This window comes from Clinocottus analis, unplaced genomic scaffold (genome assembly GCF_023055335.1).
Source record: "Clinocottus analis isolate CAN_PGR_092001 unplaced genomic scaffold, fCliAna1.0.p SCAF_4, whole genome shotgun sequence".
In the NCBI taxonomy this organism is placed as follows: domain Eukaryota; kingdom Metazoa; phylum Chordata; class Actinopteri; order Perciformes; family Cottidae; genus Clinocottus; species Clinocottus analis.
In genome coordinates this window covers 14,320,932-14,342,927 of record NW_027176153.1, presented here as the reverse complement: position 1 = coordinate 14,342,927, position 21,996 = coordinate 14,320,932, and the positions used below count along the sequence as shown (strand labels likewise).

At 40.3% G+C, this 21,996-nt stretch overlaps 2 protein-coding genes across 2 annotated transcripts; one reads left to right on the top strand and one right to left on the bottom strand.

Annotated features, from left to right (window-relative positions):
• The first annotated feature begins 2,054 nt into the window (after positions 1-2,054).
• On the top strand, positions 2,055-9,233 carry dffa (DNA fragmentation factor, alpha polypeptide). The gene is made up of 6 exons (XM_068597725.1): positions 2,055-2,421; positions 3,583-3,741; positions 3,842-3,996; positions 5,335-5,539; positions 6,206-6,330; positions 6,704-9,233. Exons 1-6 carry the CDS (start codon positions 2,328-2,330, stop codon positions 6,878-6,880), a joined length of 915 nt encoding a protein of 304 aa, XP_068453826.1. The 5' UTR covers positions 2,055-2,327; the 3' UTR covers positions 6,881-9,233.
• Positions 9,234-10,584: 1,351 nt separating this feature from the next.
• On the bottom strand, positions 10,585-13,356 carry masp2 (MBL associated serine protease 2). Its single transcript, XM_068598222.1, has 6 exons — positions 13,349-13,356; positions 13,052-13,274; positions 12,791-12,968; positions 12,199-12,330; positions 10,925-11,121; positions 10,585-10,746 (listed from the first exon to the last, which is right to left on the bottom strand). Exons 1-6 carry the CDS (start codon positions 13,354-13,356, stop codon positions 10,585-10,587), a joined length of 900 nt encoding a protein of 299 aa, XP_068454323.1.
• Between the last annotated feature and the right edge of the window lie 8,640 nt (positions 13,357-21,996).

Here is a 21,996-nt window from a genome sequence, read left to right as displayed (position 1 = left end):
AATATCCTTGAATCTTGTTCAATTAAAGGCAATAGCAAACAGAAAAGTCTTCTATATGGATGTAAAGGAGCTGAGGGTCTCAGCAAGCGTGCGGCTTTCATGGGAAATAGCGACTGGAGTAAAAAAATAAATAAATAGCTGACATGTTGGACACTGTATTATCCAAACTGCGGTCAAGTGAGCCCACATCCGCGAAGTGAGCCTCAATTGCAATTCTGAATGCACCTCTATTCAAGGTGTTACGGTACGGGGGCCGTACGAATTTTCTCCAAAACCGTACATTAAAATCTCATTGCCATACAAATGGACATGTCAGGGGTTGGTCTGAATAAGACTGCATTGTAATTTCACTTTCAAAGTTTAAGGATCTGTTTTTATAGCCCTTTGAATATGAAAAATTGTGTCATTATGAATATCATTATGTCATTGAAGCTGACTTTGAAGACAATTCTCTCCAAAACTGTACAGTATGGCCATTTATATGTGCATAGCAGAGGTCCCCCTGAACAAGACTGCGTTATAACTTTACATTACAAATGTTAGGATCTGTTTTTATCGCAGTTTGAATTTTGGACATTGTGTCATTATGAATATCATTATGTCATTGAAGCTGACTTTGAAGTCAATTTTCTCCAACACTGTACAGTAAAATCTCATGGCCATTTATATGTAAATAGCAGAGGTCCCCCAGAACAAGATTGCGATGTAACTTCACTTTACAAATGTTAGGATCTGTTTTTATAGCAGTTTGAATATGGAAAATTGGGTCATTATGAATATCATTGTCATTGAAGCTGACTTTGAAGTCAATTCTCTCCAAAATTGTACAGTAAAATCTCATGGCCATTTTTATAAGCATACCGGAGGTTCCCCTGAACGAGACTACGTCATGAGTTTATGTTACAAATGTTAGAATCTGTTTTTATAGCCCTTTGAATACGGAAGATTGGGACATTATGAATATTATTATGTTTGAAGCTGACTTTGAAGTCAATTCTCTCCAAAACTGTACATTAAAATCTCATGGCCATTTATATGTGAATAGCGGAGGCCCACTGAACAAGATTGCGATGTAACTTCACTTTACAAATATTAGGATCTGTTTTTATATCCCTATGAATATGGAAGATTGGGACATTATGAATATCATTATGTCATTGAAGCTGACTTTGAAGTCAATTTCCTCCAAGACTGTACAGTAAAATCTCATGGCCATTTTTATGAGCATACCGGAGGTCCCCCTGAACGAGACTGCATCATAATTTTATGTTACAAATGTTAGAATCTGTTTTTATAGCCCTTTGAATATTGAAGATTGGGACATTATGAATATCATTATGTCATTGAAGCTGACTTTGAAGTCAATTTCCCCAAAACTGTACAGTAAAATCTTATGGCCATTGTTATGTCCAAAGCAGAGGTCACCCTGAACAAGATTGCGTCATGATTTTGCGTTGCAAATGTTAGGATCTGTTTTTATAGCAGTTTGAATATTGGAAATTGTGTCATTATGAATATTATTATGTTTGAAGCTGACTTTGAGGTCAATTCTCTCCAAAACTGTACAGTAAAATCTCATGGCCATTTATATGTGAATAGCAGAGGTCCCCCAGAACAAGATTGCGATGCAACTTCACTTTACAAATGTTCGGATCTGTTTTTATAGCCCTTTGTATATGGACAATTGTGTCATTATGAATATCATTGTCATTGAAGCTTACTTTGAAATCAATTTTCTCCAAAAATGTACAGTGAAATCTCATGGCCATTTTTAAAAAAATGTTAGGATCTGTTTTTATAGCAGTTTGAATATGGAACATTGGGACATTATATGTCATTGAAGCTAACTTTAAAGTCAATTTTCTCCAAAACTGTACAGTAAAATCTCATGGCTATTTTTATGAGCATGGCAGAGGTCTCAGAGACGTTGTAATTTTACTTTACAAATTTAAGTATCTGTTTTTATAGCTGTTTGAATATTGGGATAGTGGGAAATTACGTTTGAATGCTTTTTTTGCTATCTAAGCCACCGTAGACCACCATACCGTAACACCAGAAATAGACCTTCATTTATTTTCATGCGTGCGGCTCACTCGGCGCATGAGGGCTCGCTTGACCGCAGTTTGTCCAAGTATCGCCAGGAGGTGGCAGTAATGCAATAGAAATACAAGAGGCCCTTTAAGCTCGAAGAAGAAGAAGAAGAAGCAACGGCGGCGGTTCCGTATTCGAGTCTGCTGTTCTTCGACAACTCCAGTTTCGAGCTTTGACAGTTTCAAGTCAAGAGAAACAAGAAGAAACTAAATACGTTAGTTCTTATAAAGCCGAGGATGACAGACAGCAAACCGTGTAAGGTGTGCAATTTCACACGACAGAAATCGTACGGGTTGGCAGTTCCCTCCTTAGACGATCTGAAGATGAAAGGTGAGTTGTATTAGAAGGACTTTAAATACTTTTTTATACAAGATATGAAAATGTAAGATACATCTGACACGGTGTGTCTGTTTCATTAAAAGGCATTAAGGCATGTTGTCCGATGTGAAAGACGAACGTTTCGATGAAAAGGGATCTTTATCACTGTTGTCTGCCACTTTCTGATTTTACTGCACACTTTAACCGTGCTTATCCATCACGATCACGAGCCGAGCAACGTTTCCATCGTGTCCCAACTTGCTGGAGCTTCACGTGAGGAGTCGGGACAGATCTCCTCCTCCTGTCCCGCTCATACCGAGCATGCTCGTCAGCAGGCGTTGGCCAAATTTACGCACTTCAAGGTCTTAGACCTTTTTTTTTTTTTAAGTACGAGCTCTAAAGGACGGTAATAAACCATCATAAAACATCTATACTCGGAGGTATAGATTTAGTTTTGCTCTGGATAAAGTCCTGTAAAACCTTCTTTTTCAAATTCACTATTTTGACCATATATGTTTTTATCAGAAGTACTTAGCTCTGTACCTGTCTTTTTAAAACTGTCTCAGACCAGTACATAAATACAATAATGTCAGCAGTCTGTGAAGAAGACCCGCTCTCTATGTGGATATGAGGCTCGTTGCAAGCTAAGGAAAACACAACAGCTCTTAGTTTCCTCCCTAAATCCCACACTGTTTATTGCAACTTGGGGGTAATCAAAACCACCATGTTGAAACCATAAAAAGGTTTATTTTCGATCACCAGGATGCTTCACATATGGATCAGAATATCACAGTAAAGGTTCAGTGGGGACCACCAATAAAATCCACTAGACACACTATGAGTCAGTCATTAACACAGAATATAGATACTTTAACAAGGCGGGCCTACAGTAAGGTTGGCAGAGGGACTGAGCAGCACAACCACTCAGAAGCTTTGACAAATAGAAACAGCTGTGATGAAAGAAGAGGTGACAGCTTAGATGGATAGCCATCACCGCGTGGTGTGTGAGTCGTTACTGCCTGAAATACAACTTCAGTCCGATAGCCCTAATTGTTGCTCTGAATTATGGCTACGTGTCGAAAGAGTATCAAAGTATCCTGTGTGGCACTCAAGGTACAATTTATGTTTACCAAAGATCTGTACAAATCTGTCACTTCTCTGTTCTTCCCACAGGAAGTGAGTTTCTTGGGTTCAGTTCGGCTGAGCCCGTCACAGTAGTCCTAGAGAACGATGGGACGATAGTAGAGGATCAAGCCTACTTTTTGTGTTTACCTCTAAACACAAAGTTCATGTTGCTGCATGAAAAAGAGACATGGTCACCAGTTCGCAGGGGTAAGATGGTGTACTGAGATTTGTCTACAGTCCATGTCTAATTTAAAAATGAAAAGCACGTCCATGTTCAGGTAGTCATTTTTTTTTTCTTTCATTGTAGTGGATGGTGGCACAGCCTGGATGGCCAGAGACTCTCTGGTGCTGGATGCGGATACTGTGGACACCTCCAGTGCTGCAGCACCCTGGATGGACCTGGCTCATCAGCTGAAGCACGACCTTACCAGCATCATCCTCATGTCTGATGCAGACTTACAGGTACCAGTGCCTTTCCTTCGTTTCACCAATGGTGTTACCGGTCATGTTTATCCCAGCATGCACTGGGAAGAAAACGGGTTAATAGTACTTAACCACTTTCCTCAGCGGTCACCAACAGCTTTTTAATCTTCCTCTTTTTGAAAGGATAAGGCTGATAATATTCGGTATCCTTATCGTTGGCAAACGTCATGGGCAAACCCTACAGATTGCGCTCGCTTAGATCTATTATCCGTGTGACTAAAGGCCGATCTAGCAAATTCCTTTTTGCCATCCAAACAAACTCAGCGACTGTAACAAGGAAGGAGGACGTGCAATACATTTATTCAGAATAAAATGTATTTAATGAAAAAGGTCAACACAAAATAAGTGTTCACATGAATGTGTTTTCACATGTGCTGTGGCGTTGTTGAAGCTACAAAACCAGAAATACAATTCTGCTGGGTGAAAGGATTGCGAGTAGGAACACAGAGGCCAACGATGACAATTGTGCTTTGTTTAGCACCTGGAATTTCCAAGTTGTAACCAAAGTAGCGTTCCTAAATGTCTCTATGAAACAAAGGCTAACTGCCAACCAGATCATCCCCAGACAGATATAAAAGCTGCCATGTTGCAGGCAATAATGATAACAACTTTGCCTATCAATGTTCTCTGACACTCAGTGAAAACAACAACCTGGTTGGTTCGCTATGGAGATCAACCACTCCAGCCTACAAAGGTGACGCAAACTCTAATACGACTTCATTCACCACTACATGCACCACTATTGACCTTAACATTTTTAAACAAATGGGTTGCATGCACTGCCTGTAAATATACACCATCAGGGTCTGAAATTATGTTGTTTTCTCAGCTGCTGGAGGACACTGAACATTTCTACTGGCCACAACGACATTATCGATCCTTTTGAAAATGTGTTACTCATTTTTATTTTCATTAATATGGGAACCTGTGGGGTCACAGACGGTGGAAGGAAGTCACAAAGTACAGAGAGACGGACAAATACATTGTTGCTTCTCGTCTTTTTTTAATGGGGTTTGTTGACAATAATAAAAACATTTAGTGACGCCATAATTATCTGTTGAAGCTAAAATAGGCAGCATTTACCTTTTTTGGCAGGAGGCAAGTTTACAGTGCAATACTTGTCACTCATCTTAATTATTTGTAGATTTAATTTAAGCCAAAACAATCAATCTCTAATGGAAAATATTCAAATCGTTTAATAGTTTTATCTGCTATACTTTTTTAGCTTTGCAGTTAATTCCCTCCGTGTTTGCTGTAGTTTGTTTGTAGTGTTCTCAAAGACAGGATCTTATTGCTTCGTATCACCTGCTGTTCCAGACATTGGTGGATGCCCCGTTCCCTGAGCTGGCCTCCGCTCTGGGCTTCCGGCAGAAGAGGGCCAAGGACCTGCAGGAGACGCTGCAGAGGGCTCTGGACAGACGAGAGGAGGAGAGGCAGTCCAAGGAGTTGCTCCAGCTCTACCTCAAAACTGCGGAGAAAGAGAACGGACAGCAGGAAGACCCAAGCCAGCCTGGACAGGAAGGTATGGCATGGTGTGGTGGTTTTCATTTTTACAATTTAGAAACCTTATCAATAGTATTGGACACTTCTTTCTTGTTTTACCCTCTTGTTTTTCAATTGTTTTAAATCTTTAGTGTATTGAGTTCAACATCAAGCAAAAATAATCAATATTAACCTTTGATTGTGTCGACCTGCTTGTTCTGCAAACAAGGCTCAGGGACATTGCTGGCCAAACCATAATCAACATAAAATACTTTATTCATAGATTATTTATACATGTATATGTATTATTTTCAAAAGTTAAGGACACATTTGTATTCAATAGCAATATATTTATACATCCATGTTCATATTCTTTACTTTCTGTAATTGCATTGTGGCAAAGTATGTAGTCGGGACAATATAATGACTCAAATTATAAATAACACACAATTGTAGATTTTCTTTGCCTACCATGTTTTTTTTCTTTGTGCTAACACTAACTGATTAATCAGTAATAGTCTTTTCCCTTGGGTGCTTGATAATATTTCCTATTGACGGCTCATAAGAGAAGAGCGGTGATTGTGCCTTTTGGCCACTAGGTGGAAACATTGTTGCTGCTGAATAATCCCACCTCTGCTCGTATGTGTTGTAACTATACGCTTGTACAACAAATGATCCTGAAAGAGAATCCATTTTAATGTGTCAGGGCCTGGAGAGGAGGAGGTTGATGCAGTGGAGGTGGACTCTGCATCCGGATTCATGTCCCGGACACTGATGGTCCTGAAAGGCAAAACAAGCCCAGAGACCAGACTCTCCACTGAGGATCTGCAGGTAATCCACTCGCGCCTCAGAACTTCTGCAGTTTACGCTGTAACATACCCCATTGAGTCTAATACGCAGCTGAGAAAATGATATCACGCAATTATGGAAAACTGCAAGTCTTGACACAGCACATGCATAGTTTTTTAGTGACTCTGTTGTGTAATTTAAAAGGTATTTACTTTAGATAAGTCTTAGATTTTGCCAACCTGCCTTTGCATGCACAAAGAGAGCATGCACAGAGAGAGCAATCTATTCAAGGGCTGTCTGATGTTTTTTGTACCTCTGCCTGAAACGCAACGATCTAAAATGATAAGTCGGTATAAAGTCTTGCACATTCACATTTGCACCGTTTTGAAATGAAGCCCCTTCCATGTCTCTTCAGATGGTTGTGGCCAAAGGGTTGGAAGCTATGGAGCGGGTGCTGGGCTGGGACCGGATGAGGACTTCTGCGCTGCTGCAGGCCTGCGAAGCCGAGCTGACCGGACGTCTCCAGCAGGTTCAGGCCGTGCAGTCCATCAGGAGCAGCACACAGCTGGACAGCAGCCGGCAGTCCAGTTAGCAGAACGCAGAGGAGTGTCTAGAACCGCCAGCCCTGGGGCCGCAATTCAGCCGAGGCTTCACCTGAGAAGAGACTGATAAGAATTCACACAACCTGCCTCAGGGTCAGAAGAATGGGATTTACCTTGTGTTAATAATAGTATCCATAATGCTGGAATGCATGAATGTTAATGATGTTGGTATGTGATGTTTGCATAATTTTGTAAAACCTACAAAACCCTTTGAATGTTTTTGGCCTCAAGAGGAAGCAGAGTCATTTGCACAAGTCATGTTTATCAAAGACATGCTGGCGTTAACCACTGGCATCAACTTTCTATTGCCTCCTTATTCTCGTGAGTGCCATGCTATGGAAATCATCTGGGACAAACACATTCGTTTGGAAAGTGACACATTTTGGGAAATAGGCCCATTCGCTTTCTCGTGGGGAGTTGGCTCAGACAATCGACACCATCACTCTCTGAATGCCAGATATCTTCGGTTAGCGTAGCGACTGGAAAATGGGAAACAGCTAGCTCGTACCAGGCTAGGTGTAAACTCTTAACACCTAATGTCTTTTCTTTGGTGTCTGTTGGTTGTCCGGCAACTGCCATGAGATGACAAGACTAACTGAAGTAGTCCCGCACATCATCCTTGTAAAAACCCCAACTTGTGGGTTTTGCACTTAATTTGTGTAATGAGATTAAGGGTCGCTAGCTTTTGTACCTGCGGAGCCGGGCTAGCTGTTTTCCCCTGTTCCCAGTCTGTATGCTGAGCTATGCTTATCGCAGCTTAGTCTTTAGTTGATACGCTTGAGCACGGTATCAAAGCGTTCTTTGATACCACAATGATGTTTGAATGACAATGACATGTGGAATTATTGCTTTAAGGTTTTATAGACTGTTACTGTTGAATGAACTTCCCAGTGTTATAGTTTACATTCTGCCCCCCTTTTTTCACTGCTAATTCAGACAGAAATTGTGCACTGTAATCTATTTTTAAGGTAATCTAATTATAGGTAAAAAAAAAAAAAAATGCTTTAAACTAGCTCGAGAAACCCTGTGGAGCTCAAGCATTCGGTGAGTGACAAAATATACTGTTTTCTATCTGTTTGAAAGAATGTACGTGCTTTCACAGAATTATATGGGCTATTTTGGGAAGTTTAAAGTAGCAGTGTGTTGTTTCATTCAACTGGCAGGTTGGTAGATTTGGTCTTTTTTGTGTCAGTTTTAAGGGCCAAAAAATATGTAACTTGTGATATAAATGAACCACTCCCCATACAGGGAAAATAAACTTTTATTTTTGTAAATAAACTACACTAGCATAAATGTGCTATTATCCTCGTAAATGTTGTACCAGCAGTCCTAATGTATGTGCACCTTGGTGTGAAAGGTCGTCATTACCTGATGTGTGACCATTTAGAGAATCTATAATTGTAGAATACAATACTCTGCGTTAGACTGACATGCAGGCCGGGTCATACTGAAAAAAATGTTACTCCGATGTATGCAAATGCTGACATCAACCAAATGTATTTGTATAAAAGCTTAATTTGATTGTGGTACGCGGACTAATTTATCATTCTAACAATAAAGGGTATGACAGGATAATATGTATCTTGGGTTCATACAGGGAAGCTTCACTGAGCACATTATGGGAAAGAATGGCAGCTTCATCTTTTGAGTTGCATAGAACCAATATTTGTGGATGAGAGCTCATTTAAGGCCATCTATTGTATATGATTATAGAAGTTATGTATCAGTGTCGAGGCTGTGTGATGTAAGATGGTTTGTACAATGTGTGCAGGTCCATGTGACTCATAGGTCATAACCATTGTCATGCCTGTCGTCTCATCCTCGGTCTGCTGAACACTGATCGCGAATGATGGATGAATTTGCAAAAGGATCAGATTTTTGTGTTGCTGTGACATTGATATGACACCACTGTCTTGTGCTTTAGTATTTAATATTCATCAAGATCTCCTATTTACTCAGTTTTGTTTTTGTTGTCTATACAGTTTCACCAAAAGTGAGTGGTCGCTATGCTGTTTCATAACCCTGTAAGATTTGCCACGTGTCAGCTCCTCAGGGCATTCACACTATTTTATTTAAACATGCATGCCAAAAAAGCAGAATTTTGTACATTGTTGGATTTAAGGTGCCTTTTATACACATGTTGAATGGCAGTAGGAAGGATTTTCTAAATTCAACCAGCCCCCAAGCATGTGACAGTTCTCTTGTCTTTTTATTGTTATGACAGATTTCTTTTAAGACTTAATTTTAAAACAAATTAAGTTTTGGGCTCCTAGTTAGAAGCTGAGAAAATGTAGATTTCATAAAATACTGATTAATAAATGCTTTCAATAGTTAAAATATTAATTGTTTCTCCTTTATATTTCTCTTCACAAAGAATTAATAATATTAATGCACAAAATGAAGTTTTTTAAGGTCTAAGCTTACTGGCTGCATGCTGCTGCTAGATATTCTCCAACAGTTGGTTAATGGGTTTCATGGTGTGTGTAAATCCTTTGGTATTGACTCCAACTATCTGAACAGTTAGGAGTGAGTGAAGTATTGGGCATTTGTCACACTGTTTTGGTGGATTATGTGAGTTAACACTTCTCTGTAAGCACCCAGATGCCCTGAGGACTCTCTGGGCATTTCATGCTGGAAACACACCTTACCCCATGCGGTCAGATGACTTCCACACTACGCATGTCCACCTCAGGCATTGTGGTTCTGTGGGGTTGCAAATGCCAAGGTGATGTGTGGGTCAGTACGTACCTCGCCTTGCTAAATTGTGTTTGCCATCAAAGTGCAACGCATGTAGCAGGAAAACAGTTCCGTCAAAGCAAACATAATGAGGGTTAAAAATAAAATCTCAGAAAGTTCTGTTGGACTAATTCACGAAACTTAAGAAAGATCCCTGAATGTAAAACTGAATATAAATCAACAGAAGTGTGTTTCTTTCTCGCATTCAGGCATTCAGGTGTGCTCTTTTGCCCCACTCGTGGGCCACAGATGGAGGAAATATTAGAGAGTGAATGCAAAGGTGTCAAATGAGAGGCAATTTCATGCCAAAGAACCCTGTAATGACTGTTTTGATAGAGGAGCAGAGCTGGGATTGCGGAGAACAAGCTGCATAATGTATGAAGGTTAAACGGCGAATATTCACCCCTTCTTAGACCAGACTGACTGACTTCTGGAATACTGCAGGGAATTAAATTGTTATTTCTGCCGGAACATTAAATAGCAGAACAGTTTGCATTAAGCTACTCTGCATTGAGGAGTGCTCACTCTTTGTTTAATTAAAATGCTTGCCTGAAACTATGCTGAAATATGTGGCTTCAGGTTCTGTTATGGTTACAAAACATTAACAGTATTTTAATGGACTTGTATATTTTTGTCATGTGTAAAATAATAATTAAAAGTGTTGTTTGCATTATGCTTTAATTCACACATAACAAACCAATCGATCGTGTCGTTGAGGTTATGGCAGTATCTCACCAGATCAAAAATAAAACAATAAAACATCAGATTAAATAGTATACCAGTAACTGCATAATGTCATACCAATGTATAATTACAATAATGATTCTGCAAGCCTCATGCACAAACACAATAACCAAGTTTCATCTTGGTTGTGTTAAATTTCCAGGATGTAAAAGTCACAATGTAAAATGTTCAGCTGGCGTATAAGTACAGAAACAATGCTTATGTCACCGAGCACTCAGGATTCTGCCTTGATACTTGTGTACTTGAGCTTCCAGCCCTTGTTTTTCCCACTTGGGTCAGATCTAAATGTAACGTGCACTTGGTAACTTCCTGTATCAATGCGACCTGGTGGCACTGATCCACAGTAGGGTCCATACTCTTGTCCAGCTGTTGAAATCTGGTAAAAGGGGAAGATCAAATAAGACAATTAATGAAATGCCTTACAGATTTATATCTCACCCAAAATTATGCAGGAAACGGCACGGCCGTATAGTATATCACCCAGGGAGGACAAGTCCGTAACAAACTGCCTCTTCAGGCATGAGGAGGAATACATTGCTTGTCACTTGACTAACCTTCAACATATCATATGGACAAGGGACATCCGAGTGTCCCTCTATGTCAAATGGTTCCAGGAAGTGAAGAATTATTCTGGAGCCCTCCTGCAGACGAATGGTGTGGTCACAGAGGCTCATGGGTGGGTAAGGGCTCGGGTAGCCTGGACTGGTCAGGACCCCGGATGGCGAGGTCAACAGCTGGCTGTGGCATGGCACTGTGGGGACGACTCTGATTAGAATGCCACGAGAACATGTTGAGGCATGTTTTAGATACCGTGTCAAGTCCTCAGGGTTCCAAGCTCTCACATGTTAGTTTAAATTATTTAGTTTAATGATCTACCTGCAACAATGAGGTACTGGCTGTGAAAAAGTTTTTGATTGAGAAGAAAACATTTCCTGTCAATTGAGATATGCCCTGGCATCGTAAATGATGGGATTCATTTGGTGTGTAAGTATGCAGACCACTGTTGCAGACGAAAACAAATGAGTACTTCAAAGAGGCTGAGTTCCTGTAATTCATATAATTAGTACAATCTTTAGGCAGGTAATCATTTTTTGCCTATTCATTGCATGATTTGTTTTGTCACCCCATTTTCCTCTGGCAAAGAATAATAATTTAAGGCAGATCAACTGGTAATTGTGATTAATTACCTTGTGTCAGTGCACTATTTATGCTGCACAGGTATCCATTTGTAATGCCACTTTGAAGTTGATTTTCCCTCAGGAATCGACAGTAATTAACCTTGCCTCACATCAGCTGGCAGAGATCAACTACTTGATGCATCAGTACGCCTTTTCAGTCTGAAATTTTTTAGCAGAGGCCAGCGGTGATTGAAGGAAATCCAATTCAACAGAAAGTCAACTGTGTCCTCTGTGAAATATCCCAAAATTGTTTTGAAGATTTAAGTACAAATGCAAATAGCATTGCTTTCCAAAATGTGTAATTGTATGTTTACAACACAGCCATTTGAGCTTATTTTCAATTACACTTCGCACTTAGCATTTTTAGCAGCATTTGCAACACCCCAATACCTCATTGGCAAATGGCTGTGGAATTAAAGTATGTTGAAGCCAAATACATCAAGCAGAAGTCAATGCACTAATCTCTTTGCTTCACTGCCGTCAATATCTGGAGCTAAGCTGCAGCTTGAGAAACACCATAAACCATAAAGACAGAGATCAATATATAGACAAACGCTGTGTGCCAAGCTCTTAACACTGAACCTGACGATACAACTTTTGACTCACTTTGATGGACAAGCCTCTCGAGCTTCAGTCTGCACAGCTCTCACCTGTGCAGGATCTATTGTTGTCATGGAGTAGGTATCCTTTTCTGCACGTGCAGTAATATCTCCCGATGTAATTGTGGCAAAAATGATCACACACTGCTTCCCCATCTATCTTGGACAGACACTCGTTGATGTCTGTGAGAGGCAGAGAGGTTAGAGAATGAAATACAATCCGGTAGATGTGTATTTTTCAATATTCTTGAAATACTTTGTAGTATACGTAGAAAGTAGAAGGACCTCCATGTGAAACTGTTGTAACGCCTAAATGTGCCTCAACTCTAATTTGCACCTCGAGTGTGTGTCAGCTTTTGCAGGTCAAGCAGACATCGAATGAGTAACCGAATTATGAAAATTGCATGAAAATCCAAAATGTAAGGATGCAAGGACAATGAAATATAGGAAGAATGATTTGTCAAACTTCTATTTAAACTACAAATCTATGTTGAAATGAGTTATGTTATTGCATTACTGTGTACCTGTGATGATACATGCTCTTATTTTTTGCTAGAGACTCCCTTACACACTGCTTCGTGCAATTACAGCCAACAAAAACGGTGTCTGCCTTCTGGCAACAATTGTCACTATTCTGCTTCACCTTCTGCGGTGTAAAATGCTTGGAAACCCGTGAATCGTCCCTCGTTAGAGTAGTCGCTCCTAAAGACCACTGACATGAGGTTCCCGGCTGACAGGATGATGGTGTTCCTCGGGGTGCTTTCATAGTTCTTCTCTTCCTCGCCACAGAACCGCAAGGTTTCATTCCCCTCTGCCAAAACCTAACAAGGTCAGAGGCCTTTTAATCAGTAAGCTACGGACTCCAGTGCAGATCATGGGAGTTGAAGTTTCTCCAGCACGTTACCTGGATGTAGTCATATTCACACTGATGTGAGGGTTCCACGCTGAAGTGGCTGAAGTAGAGTTTGACCCTGTGGCCATCTGGGACAGTGATGTTCCACACGTTGAGCTGGTTGTCAGGGTATGGCTGGGGGAAGTTGGGGGAGGTGAAGCTGCCATATAGCCCAGTCATTTCCATATTCAGTGAGACATGGAGGAGGGAAAATAGGGCAAGTACACAGCACCCACTGGGCAAAATTAGGTGTGATGGCAGCAGTTTCACGGATTATTTTGCACAAATAAAATGCCAAGTGACACTCACCTGGTCATGTCGGCTTCACAGTCCCCAGATATTTTGCGTGTTTTGGAACAGTTCACCTTCAGTGATCCGGGGGTAAATGAACCCTGCTGCCGACATTTAGGTAAACAAAGTGAGACGAGCACATGATCAGTTTGTCATCATTCCCCACCTCCCTCGGCCACTGTAATATGTACCATAATCATTTATATTAATTATATTCTGTATAACTATTAATATCAACTCATCAGTTTTTACATGTGGGAAATGATCATTTACATGAATATGACACAACTATGCTATTCCTTTGAAATTAATTCCTTTCAACAAACACATGAAGGAGACCAACAGCACTGACATGGATTACTCAGTCAAACTAAATATGAAACAAACATATACAAACACACACAATTTAGGATCCCTTTTGCTATTCATTGTCACCTTTCATTGGTTTAATGTATAGATTTTGATTTTAGAATTGATCAGTTTAACATTAAATCTTCAATTTAAATATATATATTTTTTAAAACGCAGATTCACCTGAATCAGACTTCAGTGTACTGTAAAACTTTAACAAAGGGATGCTGTTCAGATCAGATTAATGCTACTAATTACTACAGCGCCGCTGTCATGATTGTTAAATAAATAGCACAACTTAGCATGAGGTTGAATCCAGGCAACATGGAGAGGACCCAAATGCTTTGGACAAGTTCAGTTCAATGATGTAATGGTCACAAGGCCAGCAAGGGCCAAAAACCAAAGGAAGTCCCAAGAAGAAAAGGGCTGATGGTGAGGCACATTGCAACTTGGTTGATGAGGGAAAGTGGGATCAGGTTAGAGCATAGCAGGGCTCGGTCCGCTGCATGACCGGTGACGGAAGTGGGACAGGTGTGTATTGTAGCTAGGTGGTAATGTCAGGTGACCAGGACTGGCAAGAACGTCTGAGGGCTTCTAGTGATTTTATGAGGATAGGCCTGGGGGCAGGGAGCCTCTGGCCCAGTGGAAGTTTCCTTGGGCAAGGCACCGACCCTAAGTTGCTCCTAATGAGCAGACCATCACCTTGAAAGGCAGCTCTTTAAACTGTAAAGTACTTTAGGGCTATATAAATGCAGTTCATTAAGTATAATTACTGCAACAGGGGCTGCCATTTGAACATCAACAAAAGTTTAAAAACCACCATGTTGTTGTTTTTGTTTATTTTTACATGTCCGTCAAATGACACATGTATTGTTAGACTTTATTGTAAAGGCTTTCACAATGAGTAGTCATGCTGTCTGATTGGATGGAATATGTTGAATATGATGGAATATTGATGGTAATCTGGTGATGGGGCCATTGCAGCCAGCAAGATAATAAGTAAGCTTGTAATGACCAACACCCATTTCCCCAACGCTAAAGCACTAATGGCTAGTATTTTGAAGTGAATTATAATAATTATCCACATAAGCACATAAACGTTTTTTTTTTCTCTTCACAAACAAATGATGGAACTCTCTGTAAATTATGCCATAACCTTTTCCCTTTTGCCTGATTGTGAGCTGGTGGGACGTTGAGCTAGTCGGATGGCAGATGTTCTCCTCTTGGATATCATCCAGCTGCCACTCAGGTATTGATGCTCCAGCAGAAATTACACCCTCTGACACTAGACAAAGCATTCCTGGAAACGCTTACTTCATCATAAAAAAAGAACTGTTGATCATGATTACGGCGTTTATGTTCTATGCGTCGTTCAGACCCAGTATCTCATTTCCGTTGCCTCTGGGGGTGGGAGCTTTTAGGCTTTATTTCCATGGAACTCAGTGGGATCTCACAGATGAGAATAGAGAATGATCCTGGGCTTTTTCAACTTAAGCTTACCCTTCAAGGAGCTGCATCCCCTCTCTTTTCACTGTAAACCTCTTTAAAAAAACGCCTTACTTTTGGCCTAGGAGAAAATTGCACAATTGCTTTAAACATATCTCTTCCAGTTTTACGACTTGGTACAGAAAGATCTTCTCTTTCCCCTCATGAAAGAATATGTGCTGTTATATAAATCGAGGCATGTTGTTGGAACCTTCTGGCCATCTCTCTTCAACTAGATTGACTTCTACCAGCACAGCCAGGAGTACTTCCTCTGCTACCACTCGGGCACCTACCGTGACATTGATGCTTGATTTGGGAGATTTGACTTGCTCTCCCTATGTGCACTGCGAGCCACTCCTCTCGTGTTGCTGGAGATAGATAGCTTGTGTTGCTGAAGACGCACTGCAACCAGGGAAGGGTCTCGAGCGGGTCCTTTTGATGATCTGCTGGACACGACAAATCCATAATCTCTCTCCTCGTCGCACCGCTGCTCCTGACCCCACCAGGGTGAGCCTTTTCCACATGAGATGTTTGAATGTAAAGAAAAATGTGTTGTTGTGAAATGCTTCTTTATTTTGTGGCATCTTCGATGACAAAAGGGCCAAAAATCCTACTTTGTAAACACAAAGTTATCTCTTTAAGACAATCTGGGGATATATAGCTTTCTGAAAATCCCATATATGGTTTGTCACAAAATGACTCACTGCAAGTGTTCTTGAGAAGAATATCCCTCACTGAAAGCAGTGATTCAAGTAAGTCAACTCTCTAAATGTCATTGCAGTGATTGCCATTGAAATGTCAAATCTGTTGTTATTAGAAGTTGCAAAGCAGCTGATCCTTCATAATGTACTACTTGTTTGCTTGACTGGAGAAAAAAAACTTCTTTTTTTGGTGGATTTAGGACTGTTATCCTGCTGTCTGTTCTAAAATGAAAGCTTATGCCTCCAAATGCCTCCAGCTACTGACAACCAGCACCTTTTCCATTGCATGCTTAGCCGCCCAGTTTTGTAACCTTTTCACACCCGGAGGTCACGCCATTCACACCCTTAAATCACGCCTTAAGGTGTGAAAAACGTTTAGATTGTATTGTTGCTCGGTGTGTTTCGGCAGTGTTCAATAATACAGGCGATAACGAAGGGGATAATGACACATTCACTGTAACCTAAAAGATGAATAATGAATTTTGCAAAGCAGTGTAATGTTTGAGTAATAATAGACACACATAAAAAAACTAATCAAAATCAAAAATTCTTGGACAATATTTTTCTAAAATTCTATTTTAGAATAATATTGTCCAATAATTTTGTCCAGTTAAAGTTTAAGTTATTCATGAAAGCCTTGTACAGGCAGCCCCTATGTGTCATTTCATCATTGCCTGTTAGCACCGACCTGGAGCTGCTAATGGAACAACTGCGGACATCACGACAGCAGCCATGGGAATTTTACTGTGATATGAGGACGTTTTCTAATTCGTAGCTGGGAGCCTTTCACTCAAATGAAAGTCACTGGGGTGGATGAAATGCCTGAAACTAAATTTCCGTTCCTCAATTCACTTTCAAAGAACTGTCTCCATAAAGCATCACCTGGTGGTCCCATCAATTCAAGTCTCAGTGCTCCGCTTTGAATGTTTTTTATTGGTAGATATCTGCTTTTCCATCTATAATCCGGAGAATGATGTGTGGTGAATTTATCTATTTAAGTGTGTTACCCAGAGAAGATTTTACCCAGAGAACTGCACTGACTGCAATTTGTTTGTTATTTATTATCTGATTGCTAAAAACTTCATGTAGCTGTGTACCGTGTCACCTGAAGAGCTCAAGGAACTCTGGATCCCGTCCTCAGAGGACACAGATTCAGTATAAAGGCTTCAAGGTGCATATGAATATTGGGGTAAGTGTTGTACATGTGCGTCATGAACAAAGTACAGTGTGTTTGTGCATGTGCCATCTTCTCACACACATGGAGACAAAACGTGCAGAGACACAAGGCACAGGCCGTTTCGATTTCAGCATGATTAAATCTCGAACGTCCATGTGCGCAAGACAGCCGCTGTCCAGCACAGAGCTGTTTCACCTGCTCGCTGTACCATACCTTAATGAAGCACTTCCTCATAGGAAGTCAGTCAGTCATTAAATGAAGAATAGGCCACCTGGGATCAAATGAAAAGAAGAAAGGGCAGTGGTTGTTTGAGCATCTGAAGAGTCAACCAAAAGCAGGGATAGAGATGCAGGCGGAGAGAGTGCTTCAAATCAATGTGAATAAGATGCTGGAAGGAGGCAAATGTAAAAGTTTCCTTCATTATTTATCATTTTGCACAATTTACACATCCCTCTGAACATTTTGAGCAAAAAAAAAAAAAAAAATGGTGATACTAGCACACTTTATGAGTGTTACTACATCCTCATTATTATCATCTTTGTCCTTTCCACTGGCTGCAATCACAGTAGTCTTAACCACCCACATGCTGTAAACTGTAATTAAGGACTTGAATAAGTGGGGATGTGCCACTTTAGCAGAACACCGAGAAACAATGTCGAGTTAATCCACTGTAATTTGCTCTTCCGCTGTGGTTATGCAGACACAGATAGGATTTAGGCTTTCACAGCATAAGTAAACTGCAAATAAAAGACAGTTTAGAAGCAGCATGGGGCCAAGTGTCTCTTAGCATCAGATGTTTATTCACCAACTGTCAGCGTCTCAACTTTGAATGCAGACATGTAAAATGTTACTAGCAGGAACATACATACATTTAATTTGCGGTACAAATGAAAAAAAAGGTTTAGAATTTTGTGGCTTCTTGCCGTCCCGGGGACTCGCCGTGTTGTGTTGCCTCCGGGCCAGATGTTCACGAGCCAGAGAAACAGACTTGATTGAGTGCCGTCAATATATATTAACATTTCTCTTTGTTCTGTGGGGAGCAGCAGGTTCAGTCTAATGCTTCCATTAACAGTGCCATTGTTAATGCTTATTGTGCGTGGGCACGAAGAATACATTAAATGGCAAAAACAAGAAAAACACCTGCACTCGTAACAATTTCTCGTCACAGTTTTTTGCTTAACACTCCCTTCAGTTTTCTTCAGGCAAGGTTTCAGAGGAAATGATTGAAGTAAAAATATGACTTGCAAATGAATGCAAAGAAAGGATGCTATTGGTGCTGTGCTCTCATCTTGGTTCATAGAGAATATACGGGGGAAAATGGACCAAGTGATTTGACAATTATTGGCAAAAAAGAGGGTTTTAGATGAATCCAAACTTTAACAATTATTAAATCTTGATTCCAGTTAGAAGTTGTTTGTTTGTCTCGTAAAAAATTTTTTTTCAAACTCTACATGACTGAGAAACGGAATTGATTGAATGCTGTCACTATATATATATTGACTGTATATTGTCATTTTTTGTGATTCTACAAATAACTAGGGAAAGTGAATTGTTCTTTTTACTGATGCTGCACATTGGTCCAATGTGCAGCATCGTGTTGATTTACACAAAATGGGAACTTTTCACTAAATGTGGTTCATCTTGTTGTTATGTAAGTTATTGTATGAAGAGTATGCCTCTATTTTACAGACATACTGTCCCAATACACCTGAATTCATTAATAAATACTGGATGTAAAATATATCAAGATTAGCAATTAAGAATTAATTATCCGAGAAATCCATTAAGATATTGGAACAAGAGTTGTCTTGTGTCACTTAAGGATGAACGCAATGAAAGCATATCACTGAGTGACATGTACGACTAAGTGTACCAAATGCTGGATCCACATGTTTAGTGCATAATTTATTGCTCATCCCGGTAACCAGCATCGCTAGATACTAATGGAAAAGAATGGCTCCTGATGAATTCATGTTGAGCCTTTTTGTGCTGGATTTCATTCCTGACGTCAAACCCATTACTCTTTAGATTTGGTCCGCATGGCTCTCTTTCACAGATAACAAATACGGTCATTTCTCTGCTAATTTAAACAGGCCACAGCTTCAGCAATTCAGTGGACTGCCATAAGGCAGTAAAGCATTCGGTGACGTTGGTGGGAGCGAGCAATGATGAGAAATGGCACACAGGTGCTGCTCTCGCTGCGGAATCCTTTCCTTCATTAGGGCGCCTGACGCCACCGTGCTTTTTCCTTAATCACGTTTCAAACAGCTCTCTTTCACAAAACTGAATTAGAATTTAAAGCGAGGAGGGAATTTGTAATTTGCTCCCCCAACATAACTTTGACAAGTTAGAAAATGCCTCCAAGAAAGAAAATGACTCACCTCTATTGAGTTCTTGCTAAGACTGCAAGTCATCAGCAGTGAATATTTCTTTTAATAACACAACTTATGACTCATTGTGAACACACGCATGCCACTGATAAGAAACTGTATACTAGTCCTGACAGGCCATGACTCAATCGCTCCAGTAGGTATATTGATGATGGGTTGTTTCTTGTATAATTGATTAAACATTTTCGGGTCTGTTAGGCCTGAGAAAAATGATGGTCAGCCTGAACATTAAACATGGATTTCCAATATGAGTAATGGCAAGACTCTCGTCGGCGGCAGCGAGGACTTCACATGCTATTAATAAATGGAAACCATCACTGTCGACCGTAATACTGTGGTAACATTCAGGATGTGGGTTTTTGTGTGTCTCTGTATCGCGGCAAGCCCATTTGACATTCGCAGATGTCGTGTTGTTAGAGCAACTGCAATCAGGTGTATTGCTATCCCACCCCACAAGGGCCCAATTGTCCTGAAAATTGTCTTAAGCAGCGCTACATACTGGGAGAAAATAACATTACTTTAGATCCTCATCAGCTGCTGTGGCAACCAATCTATAACAGGTCCAAAGGCTGAGCAAAGCAAGGACTATTTTGGTAGCTAATCACAGGATTGTCACCCTTGTGATTAGAGGCCTATAGTGTACACACCATACAGGATTCTGGAGTGCTTAAACAAGACAGTCAATATCATCTTGTGGTGCTTTCTTTCCTCTCTGCAGTCTTATTTTTCTAATGACGCTATCAGCATGAGTGGCTCCTGGCCATGAGTCTGAGGGTTAGTGTAAATGCCAAACTAATGAACTGCGATGGTGACTCTCCCTTGGCTATTTCACAATGGACACTCTAATATAGGTTTACTGACTATATTACAGCAGCCATCAGTGATAGAAAATGATACCCTAATATAACTTGATTGTTTTTTTTCTTCATACACAAATTGTATCAGCTTCCCTCGTCATAATCAACATTTCACAACTGCTGAACATGAGAGTGACCTTGGCAGTTATTATTTTTGCTTTAACAACCCCAGTGGAAGTAATTTATTGAGGCCCACAGCCTGGTTAAGAATCTTAAGTTTGGTCTTCACAATCTTGTGACACCAAGTATTCACATTTAGACACATTCTCACAGCAGGAGTCAAAACAGATAACGTGATGAGATTAGTTTTTAGTGTAGAGAGTCCTTCAGCTGGTCAACGAAGCACAAAACAATTAATCTTTACATGTTTTGCACTGCCACCTAAAGAACAACTCCACCCCCACAGCATTGCACCAATGCCTCTGCTCCACTGCTTGTACAATAGTCTTCTGTCTCGCTGCTTAACTTGAATCAAATTGAATGGTTTGTGGTTTGAAATATTTAGTATACTATTTAATTATTAAAACATGCAAATAACTGTTTCCAAGCAACATTGTATTTCTGGCATCGTAAAAACTACAGAGATGGAGTTCTATTAACTAAAGCCCTTTATTTTTGTAGGTCTAGTAAGTGTAAAAATGGCCTTACATGGACGATCTGAATAAAACCTGCTGAACTGATTTGACGTCAACATGGTTATAGCCCACTGGTCTAACATTAAGCTGGAAAGGTTCAAAGGTGAATGATGTCATGAGCTGCATACGATGTCACCAATATAAAGCATTATGTTTCATAAATGAACACTTCTCCACCTGCTTTTGTGTTGCTGTTTTTAATTGTTAGCCTATATTGTACGGTAAAATGAAGTGACGTTAGTGTGAAAAATTATTGGAAGCCTGGTGTCGCCTCCAGAAGAATTCAGTTCAACAACTTCTCTTGTTCTCGTAATTTATTTCCTCGATCACAGGTAAAGTACCCAGCTCTGCAGTTGCAAAAGCAGGGAGTCTACCAGTCAACGCAGGTTGACCGTCTAAGACAACACCCCGAACAGCCGGAAGTTCGGCTCTTCAATACACGGTTTTCCGTCATCAACATATCATATCATCTCTTCTCACAGAAAGGGACGAGCAACGTCCAGCCTGCTTCTCTAGTGTCAACATACTGATAAACAGGGGTGTGTGTTGAGGAGTGCAGGCGTGAGACTAAAGTTCCCTTGAGAACCAGACATTTCTAGACACAACTCCAGCTGCGTAGCTGTGTTGTACTGACCTCGCTAACCTAACCTGAACTTCACTAGACATGAAAATGAAAAGCATCTACAGAAATTTTAGATTTATATTATCAGTGAGTAAATTGTAATGAATTTCATGATCCTGTGTTCTTTCAACCAGTGTGCCATTATCAGGTCAAATATTATGTGGTCCAATACTTTGTGACTACATATCTACAAAAGTAAAGACAGCCCGACCAAAAATGAGATGGGAAACATGATACCTGCTTCTAAACATTGCTATGTTGCTGGAATAGCAGGCTGATGTTAGCATTTAGCTCCAAACATCGGTGAGCTGAGAAGCACAGCCCCACAAAGTTGCTGTAGACTGTTGTTTTGACATAGTCATCGGGGATTATGTAGTCAAAACGTTTTCAGTTGTTAGTCTTATTTATTCTGTTTACTGGTCGTCCTGATAACACGGTAGAGGGGAAA

What these genes read in the sequence shown, in the direction of transcription:
- dffa (XM_068597725.1), top strand. Translation starts at nt 2,328, where the DNA reads ATGACAGACAGCAAACCGTGTAAGGTGTGCAATTTCACACGACAGAAA. An exon ending in AGACGATCTGAAGATGAAAG is followed by an intron (nt 2,422 to 3,582) that starts GTGAGTTGTATT and finishes TTCTTCCCACAG; the next exon opens with GAAGTGAGTTTCTTGGGTTC. An exon ending in AAGCCAGCCTGGACAGGAAG is followed by an intron (nt 5,540 to 6,205) that starts GTATGGCATGGT and finishes TTAATGTGTCAG; the next exon opens with GGCCTGGAGAGGAGGAGGTT.
- masp2 (XM_068598222.1), bottom strand. An exon ending in GTGAATATGACTACATCCAG is followed by an intron (nt 12,969 to 13,051) that starts GTAACGTGCTGG and finishes TGACCTTGTTAG; the next exon opens with GTTTTGGCAGAGGGGAATGA. An exon ending in CAACAATAGATCCTGCACAG is followed by an intron (nt 11,122 to 12,198) that starts GTGAGAGCTGTG and finishes TCGTCCCCACAG; the next exon opens with TGCCATGCCACAGCCAGCTG.